The sequence below is a fragment of the Mustelus asterias genome, chromosome 9 (assembly GCF_964213995.1).
Source record: "Mustelus asterias chromosome 9, sMusAst1.hap1.1, whole genome shotgun sequence".
Taxonomy (NCBI): domain Eukaryota; kingdom Metazoa; phylum Chordata; class Chondrichthyes; order Carcharhiniformes; family Triakidae; genus Mustelus; species Mustelus asterias.
The window spans coordinates 125,916,457-125,928,611 of NC_135809.1; the positions used below are offsets into that span (position 1 = coordinate 125,916,457).

Below are 12,155 nucleotides of genomic sequence, written 5' to 3' on the forward strand. Positions count from 1 at the left end.
CAGATTGGAAAATAGTGAATATAAATCCTCTATTCAAGAAAGGAGGGTGACAGAAAGCAGGAAACTACAGGTCAGCTTAACATCTGTTCATAGAATCATAGAATCCTACAGTGCAGAAGGAGGCCATTCGGCCCATCGAGTCTGCACCAACCACAATCCCACACAGGCCCTATCCCCATAACCCCATGCATTTACCCTAGCTAGTCCCCCTGACACTAAGGGACAATCCACCTAACTCGCACATCTTTGGACTGTGGGAGGAAACTGGAGCACCCGGAGGAATCCCACGCAGACACGGGGAGAATGTGCAAACTCCACACAGACAGTAACCCAAGCCTGGAATCGAACCCGGGTCCCGGGCACTCTGAGGCAGCAGTGCTAACCACTGTGCCACCGTGCGTCCCAATGTGAAAGGGGAATTTCTGAAATCTGTTATGCTGGAGGGTTTTCCCCGATTCCCATTGATTTCCATTTTGCTCGGGCTGCATGATGCCATGTTTGGTCAAATGCTGCCTTGATGTCCAGAGTAGTCACTCTCACCTCACCTCTGGAATTCAACTCTTTTGTCCATGTTTGAACCGAGGCTGTAATGAGGCCAGGAGCTGAGTGGCCCTGGCAGAACCCACACTGCGCGTCAGTGTACAGGTTATTGCTGAGTAAGTGTTGCTTGATAGCGCTGCTGATGACCCCTTCCATCACTTTACTGATGATCAAGAGTAGACTGATGGGGCGGTAATTGGCCAGGTTGGATTTGTCCTGTTTCCAGTGTACAGGACATACATTTCCATATTACTGGCTAGATGCCAGAGTTCTAACTGTACTGGAACAGCTTGACTGGGGGACGCGGCTATTTCTGGCACACAAGTCTTCAGTACCATTGCCAGAATACTGTAAGAGCCCATTGCCTTTGCAGTATTCTTGATATTATGTGCAGTCAAATTAATTGGTTGAAGCACAATATCTATGATGCTGGAGACCTCAGAAAAAGGCCGAGATGGATCATCCACTCAGCATTTCCAGCTGTTGCACAGACTATGTACAATTCTGGTCACCCTATTATAGAAAGGATATTATTAAACTAGAAAGAGTGCAGAAGAGATTTACTAGGATGCTACCGGGACTTGAAGGTTTGAGTTATAAGGAGAGGCTGGATAGACTGGGACTTTATTCTCTGGAGCGTAGAAGGCTGAGGGGCGATCTTACAGAGACCAATAAAATAATGAGGGGCACAGATCAGCTAGATAGTCAACATCTTTTCCCAAAGGTAGGGGAGTCTAAAACTAGAGGGCGTAGGTTTAAGGTGAGAGGAGAGAGATACAAAAGTGTCCAGAGGGGCAATTTTTCCACACAGATTTTGGTGAGTGTCTGGAACAAGCTGCCAGAGGTAGTAGTAGAGGCGGGTACAATTTTGTCTTTTAAAAAGCATTTAGACAGTTACATGGGCCAAATGCGGGAAATTGGGACTAGCTTAGGGCTTTCAAAAAAAAGGGGCGTCATGGACACGTTAAGCTGAAGGGCCTGTTTCCATGCTGTAAACCTCTATGACTCTATGATTCTATGATATGTTGGGCTATCTCATCATTGAGGATGGGGATATTTGTGGAGCCTCCTCCTCCAGTGAGTTGTTTAATTGTCCACCACCATTCAGGACTGGATGTGATATGAATGTAGAGCTTAGATCTGATCCGTTGATTGTGGAATTGGCCGGCTCTGTCAATTAGACTCTTCTTAGAATCCCTACAGTACAGAAGGGGGCCATTCAGCCCATCGTGTCTGCACCAACCACAATCCCACCCAAGCCCTATCCCATAACTCCACATATTTACCCTGCTAATCCCCTGACATTAGGATCAATTTTAGCATGGCCAATCAACCTAACCCACACATCTTTGGATCTTCTGCTGTTCAGCATGCATTAGTCCTGTGTTGTAGCCTCACCAGGTTGACACCTCATTTTTAGGTATGCCTGGTGCTGCACTTGCACTCTTCATTGAACCATTGCTGATCCCCTGGCTTTGTGGTAATTGTAGAGTGGGCGGATATACTGGACCATGACATAAAAGTTTGTGGTTGATTATAATTCAGCTACTGATGGCCCACAACATCGCCTGGATGTTGAACTTGGAGTTGCCCGATCTGTTTTGAACCTATGCCAATTAGCATGACGATAGTGCCGCACAACATGATGGAGGACATGCTCAGTGTGAAGACAGGACTTTGACGAGTGGTCATTCCAAATGTTACGCTCCGGGACAGAAGCATCTGCGGCAGGTAGAGAGGTGCGAACCGGGTCTAATAGTCTTTATCCCCCTTGTTGGTTCTTTCACCACCTGGCACAGGCCCAGTATGGCAGATATGTCCTTCAGGCTTAGCCGACCTGGGCAGTGGTGGTGTTACTGAGTCACTCTAGCTGACGGACATTGCTGCCCCCAACCCAATTAAATGTTAAACTGTTGAATGGAAGATTTTACGAATACTTTATAGAATCGACTTGAGAAATGAAAAATAGTTTAACTGGAGAGTAAAAGATCATCAGTGAAATCACACAATATTTAAATGTCAACTCGTAATTAAGCCAAAAATGTCAAAAAGCAAAGGCAAATTAAAATCCTTTTCAGGCTGTCTGTGAACTTTCCCCTTAGCCTGGCATCTGGAGAAAAGGTTGAACCTGTCCTTTTTGCAATCGAGATTTTAATTTACAATATCCAGCTCAATTCCAAAATGTGGGGAGCGATCTTGAGCTCACGCTCGCCGTCCGCACGAACACTGGCGGGGGCTCAAGATCCGGAAGTCACAGTTCTTGCCGGCAAGATCGTCATTTCAGATCTTCTCCGTCCCTTGCAGACAAATGTGATACAAATCTTTGCAGCTAGTATTTCCTTCTTTTTAAATCTGCCATATTATATACTTTTACTGTCTTGCTAATTATACGATTGTACTCTTTCTGTTAGGAGAACAGATCTGTTTGGATTGCAGAATTCTCCCGACTGCGGAATTTTCCCGTCCCGCCCGCCATGGGAATCGTAGCAAGTGGGGGTGGACCGTGCAAAGGTCCGTTGACCTTGGGTGGGAATTTCTGGCCTTGGGGTGAACGAGGCTGGAAAATCCCGCCCCATGCTGTCAGCCTGGCTTCACTCTGGAAGCAGAAAGTATTTTTCAAATTGAAAAGCAAAGTCCCTCGGAGCTGCTTCCTCTTCCTGATGTAGAGTTTTTCACAACCAGTTCAGCGAATCTATTATACGAATCTGCTGAGTGTAAAAGAACAGTCAATATTTGTATTCAGATATGCACTGTCTGAATGATGCTCTCACCTTTGTCTCGAGTTACATAACGAGATACTACATAAAGCTGACAACTAATGCTCCATCAATGAAAGTCTTTTTACTGAAAGCGTACCTTATTTCCCTCAGAAGCAATAAAGAGCTCATCCAATCTCGTGTGTTCAGAAGGCTACCTGAAAATTGAGTGGAATGGTTTGATGGAAATTTTAACTTATAAAGTTTATGTTTATTCATTTTTGCCACAAGTAGGCTTGCATTAGCACTGGAATGAAGTTACTGTGAAAATCCCCCAGTCGCTACACTCCGGCACTGAGGGAGGATTTAGCATGGCCAATGCATCTAACCAGCAAGACTTCGGAGTGTGGGAGGAAACCACAGCACCCGGAGTGAACCCATGCAGACACGGGGAGAACACGCAGACTGTGCTGGCTGCTTCTCCGAGGCAGCAGGAAGTGTAAACAGTGTCAATGGATGGGAGGCTGGTTTGAGTGATGGACTGGGCTTCGTTCGTGATCCTTTGTAGTTTCTTGCAGTCTTGGGCAGAGCAGGAGCCATGCCAAGCTGTGATACAACCAGAAAGAATGCAGACTGCAATCCAAGCCAGGAATCGAACCCGGATCCCTGGTGCGGTGAGGCAGTGCTAACCACTGTGCCATCATGCCGTGTTGTTTCCTCCATGATATCCAGAAACATAATTGTATGCTGTGTGTGTGAGAGATGTTGATGTACATCGTGAAAGAATAATGTGTTCAGTGGTTATTTCCACATAGCATATTTAAGTGTCTCCTGAGCACCTGTCGTAGCTTCAAGCTTATATCCAAACAAATGCCGGAGCTGAACTTTGTAGCTGAACAGTGATTTTGCTGCACAATTATCTGCTCCGACTAGCAACCCTGTCCTTCTTCACTCTTCATTTAACTTGGTGTTGTGAGACTGCTTCTTCATTCTAACACCAGCTTGCTTGCATCCACTTAAGAAGGGCCAGTTTCTGAATGCTATCTCCTGCTGTTTTTAAATTAGTCATGGCACAAATTAATTCTAGCCTCCCAGATTGCCTGGATCCATGACAGTTTGCCTACCGCCGCAACAGGTCCACACCAGACGCCATCTCCCTGGCCCCACACTCAACCCTGGAACACCTAGATAACAAAGACACCTGTATCAGACTCCTATTTAATGACTCCAACTCAGCCTTCAACACCATTATTCCCACGAAACTCATCTCCAAACTCTGTGGCCTGGGGCTCGGCTCCTCCCTCTGCAACTGGATCCTGAACTTTCTAACCCACAGTGTGCAATCAGTAAGGATAGGCAACAACACCTCTTCCACGATCATCCTCAATGCCGGTGCCCCACAAGGCTGTGTCCTCAGCCCTTTACTATATTCCTTAGACACCTAAGACTGTGTGGCCAAATTCCCCACCAACTGGATTTTCAAGTTTGCTGATGACACCACCGTAGTGGGTCAGATCTCAAACAATGATGAGACAAAATACAAGAAACAGAGGGAAAATCCGGTTAACTGGTGTGACGACAATAATCTCTCCCTCAGTGTCAACAAAATGAAGGAGATTGTGATTGGCTTCAGGAAACATGCCCCTGTTTACATCAATGATGACAAAGTAGAAATGGTCGAGAGCTCCAAGTTTTTAGGTTTTCAGATCGCCACAAACCTGCCCTGGTCCCTCCATGCTGATGCTATACTTAAGAAAGCTCACCAATGCCTCTACTTTCTCAGAAGACCAAGGAAATTTGGCATGTCCACTACGACTCTCACCAACTTTTACAGATGCATCACAGAAAGCATGCTTTCCAGTTGTATCACAGCTTGGTATGGCTCCTGCTCTGTCCAAGACCGCAAGAAACTACTAAAGGTCATGAATGAAGTCCAGTCCATCACTCAAACCAGCCTCCCACCCATTGACACTGTCTACACTTCCCGCTGCCTCGGAAAAGCAGCCAGCATAATCGAGGACCTCACACACCCTGGACATTCTCTCTTTCACCTTCTTTCATCGGGAAAAAGATACAAAAGTCTGAGATCATGTACCAACCGACTCAAGTACAGCTTCTTCCCTGCTGCCATCAGACTTTTGAATGGACTTACCTTGCATTAAGTTGATCTTTCTCAATACCCTCGCTATGACTGTAACACTACATTCTGCACTCTCTCTTTTCCTTCAGTATACTTTGTGTATAGTGCACAAGAAACAATACATTTCACTGTGTATCAATACATGTTACAATAATAAATCAAATCAAATCAATTTTGTGCTGAGAATGGTTTCCAGAACCCAAGACAATTAAGATTGATGGTTGAAATGATAAATTGATTATTCAGATACACAAGGTGGTCCCAAATGCACGACTTGCTGCTTTCATGTTTTCCAGTCTCTTACACAATGAGACTCTTAGATTGGGTGAATCTACATTTAGATTGTATTTTAAAAGCTAACTCATAGAAAGTGTTAATTATTTGAAGGCTCAAGAATTAAATCATGTCTAAGAAATGGTGTACAATACCTGCACTGGCCAGTGCTTGACAAGACATTAATTAATTGATTTAGTTTGCAATTGATTACAATTTGTCCATGACTCATTGATTGTAATGTGTTAATTGACACAGCCAGAGGACAAATTAATGGTATGATCTTGTCCTTGCCAAGCAGGGTAACTTGTTCCCAATCGCTCAACTGAGAACACGCACAGGATCTGACCAGTGGAAAAGTGAATGTTATCCATGTCAGCATAACCAGAGTCAAAGGCAGTTTTAATATGTTAATAAAAAGAAAATGCTTCAAAAACTCAGTGGGTCTGGCAGCATCTGTGGAGAAAGAAATAGAGCTGAAGCGTCAAATCCAAAATTACTCTTTAGTTCGAAGAAGGGTTACATTGGATTTGAAACACAGGGCGGGATTTTCGGGCTGTTCCCACCAGCAGGATTTTCTGGTGATCTCATGCTGTGGGGGTCCCCGGTGGCAGAGGGTGTGAACAATGCGAAACCCCATTGACAGTGGCGGGACCGGAAGATCGCGGCGCCAGCTGACGGTGGGCCACTTCCCGCCACCACGTGGGTGGGGGAAGAGGGGGCGGAATCCATGTATTAACTCTCACATGCTTCTCTACAATGGGACGGCACAGTGGCACTGCTGCCTCACAGTGCCAGGGACCAGGATTCAATTCCCAGCTTAGGTCACTGTCTGTGTGAAGTCTGCACATTCTCCCTGTGTCTGCGTGGGTTTCCTCCGGGTGCTCCGGTTTCCTTCCACAGTCAGAAAGATGTGCTGGTTAGGTTGATTGGCCATGCTAAATTCTCCCTCAGTCTACCTGAACAGGCACTGGAGTGTGGTGACTAGGGGATTTTCACAGTAATTTCATTGCAGTGTTAATGTAACATAGAAACAGAAGATAGGAGCAGGAGGAGGCCATTTGGCCCTTCGAGCCTGCTCCACCATTCATCACGATCATAGCTGATCATCCAATTCAATAACCTAATCCTGCTTTCTCCCCATAACCTTTGATCCCATTCGCCCCAAGTGCTATATCCAGCCGCCTCTTGAGTACATTCAATGTTTTGGCATCAACTACTTCCTGTGGTAATGAATTCCACAGGCTCACCACTCTTTGCGTGAAGAAATGTCTCTTCACCTCCATCCTAAATGGTCCACCCTGAATCCTCAGACTCTGACCCCTAGTTCTGGAAATAAATAAATCTAATAAATAAACTTTACTTTACTTTACCGTGGATGCTGCCAGACCCGCTGAGCTTTTCCAGCACTTTTTAGTTTCAATATCAGATCTTTTAATTTAGTTTTGAAATGTTTCCTTTGGCATGACCAGACTGTAAGCCATCTTTAAATCCCCTGTCTGATCCATCACAGATATCGATGAGTGTGCCACAGGAAGGCATAGTTGCTGGAATGACTCAGTCTGTGTGAATCTCGAAGGGGGATTTGACTGCCGATGTCCCTTTGGAGAGCATTGCACTGGAGATTGCCCCCACGACGAAGGGTTAAAGCGCAATAGACAGGTCTGGACCTTGAGAGATGATCGGTGCTCTGTCTGCTCCTGCCAGGTGAGTATGTACAATCTGATGCAAGTGCGACTTGAGACATGTTTCACTGTAATCAAGGAAACTCCAAGCTCATGCTCTTCATAGATCATTCCATTATTTGAGCCACTGTTTTGTGAGATGACGGACATTCCATCTCATTTCTGCTTACTGTGAAAAAAAAAATTCTGATCAGCCTTTTATTTTCTTTAATCGGAGGACTCGTGAGGTAAGGTTTACAGACATTTCTGTGGCAGAAAGAAAGCAACTGAAATCCAACTGGCGCCAATCATAGAAATCATAGAAACCCTACAGTACAGAAAGGGGCCATTCGGCCCATCGAGTCTGCACCGACCACAATCCCACCCAGGCCCTACCCCCACATCCCTACATATTTTACCCACTAATCCCTCTAACCTACGAATCGCAGGACACTGAGGGGCAAATTTAGCATGGCCAATCAACCTAACCCGCACATCTCTGGACTGAAAGGAGAAAACCTTCAGATCAGGGAAGTGCCAATGGAACAGAATCAGATTCAGCTGGGAATCCAGACGCATTGTTTTATTTCCTGACATTTTCAGAGATGGGGTTTCCCAGTTATTCCCGAAACTCTTCATATTGTCTCATTGTTTCAGAGAATCCTACAGTGCAGAAAGAGGCCAATCGGCCCATCGAGTCTGCACCAACCACAATCCCACCCAGGCCCTATCCAGATATCCCTACATATGTACCCACTCACCCCTCTAACCTATGCATCCCGGGACACTAAGGGGCAATTTAGAATGACCAATCAACCTGGCCCGCACATCTTTGGACTGTGGGAGGAAACCGGAGTACCCGGAGGAAACCCACGCAGACACAGGGAGAATGTGCAAACTCCACACAGACAGCAACCCGAGCCGGGATTCGAACCCAGGTCCCTGGAGCTGTGAAGCAGCAATGCTAACCACTGTGCTACCGTGCCGCCCCTTGGAATGTCTCACTGGAATTCTCACCAGCTGGGAAGTCCCATGAGTCTCACTGTCAAGAAACATAAAATAAAATCCCTGCAGTGATCTTCTCTGGGATTGTTTCCCTTGGGAAGCCATTACATCGGGAGCTCTGTTGGGATTTACATGTTGAGAAGGCTTCTCTCATTGGGCCCTTCCATCACAACCCAACTTTTTTCTCCACCGAGTGGCCAGATCTGCACTGGTATTAGAATCATAGAATCCCTACAGTGCAGAAGGGGGACATTCAGCCCATCGATGTACCGATAACAATCTCACCCAGGCCCAATCCCCGTAAACCCAAATATTTATCCTGCTAGTCCCCCTGATGTTAAGGGGCAATTTAGCATGGCCAATCAATCTAACCTGCATATCTTTCGGACTGTGGGAAGAAGAAGGAGCACGCAGAGGAAACCCACACAGACATGGAGAGAACGTGTAAACTCCACACAGATAGTTACCCAAGGCCGGAATTCAATCCAGGTCCTTGGCACCGTGAGGCAGCGGTACTAACCACTGTGCCACCGTGCCGCCCATTTAAGGCCAGCATTTTGGGATGGTCGCTGCTGAAACTAATGGCACAATGAACCCTCCCTTATCTGCTCAAAAGGCCCATTCCTATAATTGAGTTAGGGGCCTCGGCCTGTTTACTCGGGAAGGCTCAATGTTCATCTCATAGTTTCACTGGTATTCCCAATGGGAATGGCAACTCACATCCTTAGCACCTAAGATAGCAACACCATGGAGTTACCTCTGGAAATTCTAATGAATACAAATTATCACTAGAGACTCTTTGGGGGAAAAAGTGCCAGCTCGTCATGAAGGTCAATGGATGAGGCAGGCCGATAAGATGGCGAGAGAGGCAACAAACTAGGTTCCGACCCTAAGATTGCTGATATTGAGATTGCAACTCAAATGTCAGGGCTTCTCATTCTCATTGAGTTCACTCAAAGACTATTGCAATACTGGTTTTTTAATAACAATCTTTCTGTCCAGACTTCAGTAAATCTTTTATTCAATATTGTGACGGTGCTACAATCCAAGCTGACTTCGATGCAGAATTACTTTCAAAGAATGTCTGTTACTGTTGAAAAAAAACATCAGTTGTGGTTCGCTTTTATTGTTACCTGAAATCTAAATGACACCTCTTCAGGGTGATAGCTTTTTTCTGCTTCCCTGGTTATAGGATGGGAAGATTTTCTGCAGAAGGACTGTTTGTGACTGTCATAATCCAAATGTAGACCTGTTCTGCTGTTCAGAGTGTGACACCAGAGTAACCAGCCAGTGTTTGCACCAGAATGGACACCTGGTATTTCGCAGTGGAGACGCCTGGACCTATAACTGCCAGCAATGCCGATGTTTGGTATGTGGCTGACGTTTCTGGCAGGTTTCCATTGTTGCTTTCTGCTCGATTCAGTATAAAAATACAAATTATACACCAGGATTGACAAAACAAGAAGGTGGGTTCGTGATTGGAAGATAAGATTACATGCAGGTAATGAGGGCGATCTTCCAAAAAGTGTCACAAAAGTCTGAAAAGTCTTTTCAGCGAGCTACCCCACTCAATGTTCCCACACTCTGTCAATTTCTTTGGCAGTTAGAGTCATAGAGGTTTACAGCATGGAAACAGGCCCTTCGGCCCAACTTGTCCATGCCGCCCTTTCTTTTTTAAAACCCCTAAGCTAATCTCAATTGCCCGCATTTGGTCCATATTCCTCTACACCCATCGTACCCATGTAACTATCTAAATGCTTTTTAAAAGACAAAATTGTACCCGCCTCTACTACTACCTCTGGCAGCTTGTTCCAGACACTCACCACCCTCTGTGTGAAAAAATTGCCCCTCTGGACACTTTTTGTATCTCTCCCCTCTCACCTTAAACCTTTGCCCTCTAGTTTTAGACTCCCCTACCTTTGGGAAAAGATATTGACTATCTGGCTGATCTATGCCCCTCATTATTTTATAGACCTCTATAAGATCACCCCTCAGCCTTCTACGCTCCAGAGAAAAAAGTCCCAGTCTATTCAGCCTCTCCTTATAATTCAATCCATCAAGTCCCGGTAGCATCCTAGTAAATCTTTTCTGCACTCTTTCTAGTTTAATAATATTCTTTTTATAATAGGGTGACCAGAATTGCATACAGTATTCCAAGTGTGGCCTTACCAATGTCTTGTACAATTTCAACAAGACGTCCCAACTCCTGTATTCAATGTTCTGACCGATGAAACTAAGCATGCCGAATGCCTTCTTCACCACTCTGTCCACCTGTGACACCACTTTCAAGGTGCTATGAACATGTACCCCGAGATCTCTTTGTTCTGTAACTCTTACCAACGCCCTACCATTAACTGAGTGAGTCCTGCCCTGGTTCAATCTACCAAAATGCATCACCTCGCATTTGTCTGAATTAAACTCCATCTGCCATTCATGTTGGCAGTTTCATGCTGGTGGTGGGGAGGTGGGGGGGGGGGGGGGGGGGGGCGGTGTGTCGGGGAGGGGGGTTGAGCCAAATCCCACCAGAGAGGCCAGCAGAAGACTGCCCAGTGCGCAAGTGCACATGCACACAGATCTCCCAGTATCTCATGTATACCCCTCCCTACCCCCACCATGGACACAGCTTCCCCCTTCCATGGAATTGGCTGCCCTCCCCCCCCCCCCCCCCCCCCCCCCCCACGCCCCACCAGACATTACCAGCCTCCGGCCTCTCACCCCAACCTCACCCCACCCCTGATCGCCGGCCCCCCGTTCACCAGCACCAAATCACCAGGTCTGACCCCCAATTGCCGGCCCCGACCACCAATCCCCAGCCCTACCACCAGCCCCGAACCATCCCCAATGGAGAGTCCCACCTTCTCCTCCGACCTACCTCTCCCCTCCCCTGTTAGGCTCTGAGCCCCGTCAGGTCCCAACCCTGTCAGGGCCCGCCCCCACCAGGCCCAGCCCCTTTGGTGCCCAATGGGCACTGCCAGTATGCCAAGCTGGCACTGCCCAAGGGTCACTGCCCCGGCCTGCCTGCAGCCATCTGAGGGGGCCTCATGGTCTTTGGTCCCAACGGACAAGGCCATCACATCTGGTCCCCATTAGTGGGCAGCAGTTGTGATCCTCGCCAGTGAGAACCTCCACTGGTGAGATCGGAGAGCTAAGTGTGCCTGGACTATTCCATCTTGGGCTCACTGATAAGATTTAAATTATCTTGGAAATATTTAAATCGGCGCTTCCCAAGTGCGAGGCTGATTACCCCGGCAAAAAAGGCCTGGGAGCATCGCAAATGACCCGACGCCGGGCACGATTCGCATTTTTAGTCTCCCACTCAAATATCCTGCCCCACTTTGACCAGTGTAGCGGAGCGGAAAGATCACATCCAATATTCATTGGGAGACGGTGAAGCACATGTCTGACCTTGACCACTACTGCTTTCAGACTGTCTAACAGTCGTGGGATTGTGACATCATATCCTGCTGAGGTGGGAATGATTGATAGCTCTTTATGATAGGTATCATTAAAGGTGCACGCACATCATATCACAACATCCCCTTTTCTTTCACTAAACATTTCCCTTTGAAGAATCAAACTATTTTACATGAAAGCCATGGAAACGAGCTTTTTGACTGATGTCCCTTCATGCATTTACAAGTTTCTGAAACATGCTGTGGGTTTGCTTATCCATCCAGACTTTGCCCTGCTGATGTTTGCTGCAAGTTGCTGAATGGTTTTAGCATGCTGGTTAGGAATGCTTTGTTGGTGTTGTACCATAAGAGTATGTTCTGTTCAGAATGGGAATCCTCACTCTTTCTTGTTGTGGTATTATTCCGATTTGGCATCTGTTTCATT

At 46.5% G+C, this 12,155-nt stretch overlaps 1 protein-coding gene across 2 annotated transcripts in view; it reads left to right on the forward strand.

Annotated features, from left to right (window-relative positions):
- Window positions 1-12,155, forward strand: part of LOC144498984 (protein kinase C-binding protein NELL1-like) — an 893,123-nt gene that overhangs the window by 857,323 nt on the left and 23,645 nt on the right. For both annotated transcript variants that reach the window (XM_078221009.1, XM_078221010.1), the window contains 2 exons: window positions 7,163-7,356; window positions 9,511-9,687. In XM_078221009.1, coding sequence (XP_078077135.1) covers window positions 7,163-7,356; window positions 9,511-9,687 — 371 coding nt within the window. The remainder of the gene's footprint in view (window positions 1-7,162; window positions 7,357-9,510; window positions 9,688-12,155) is intronic.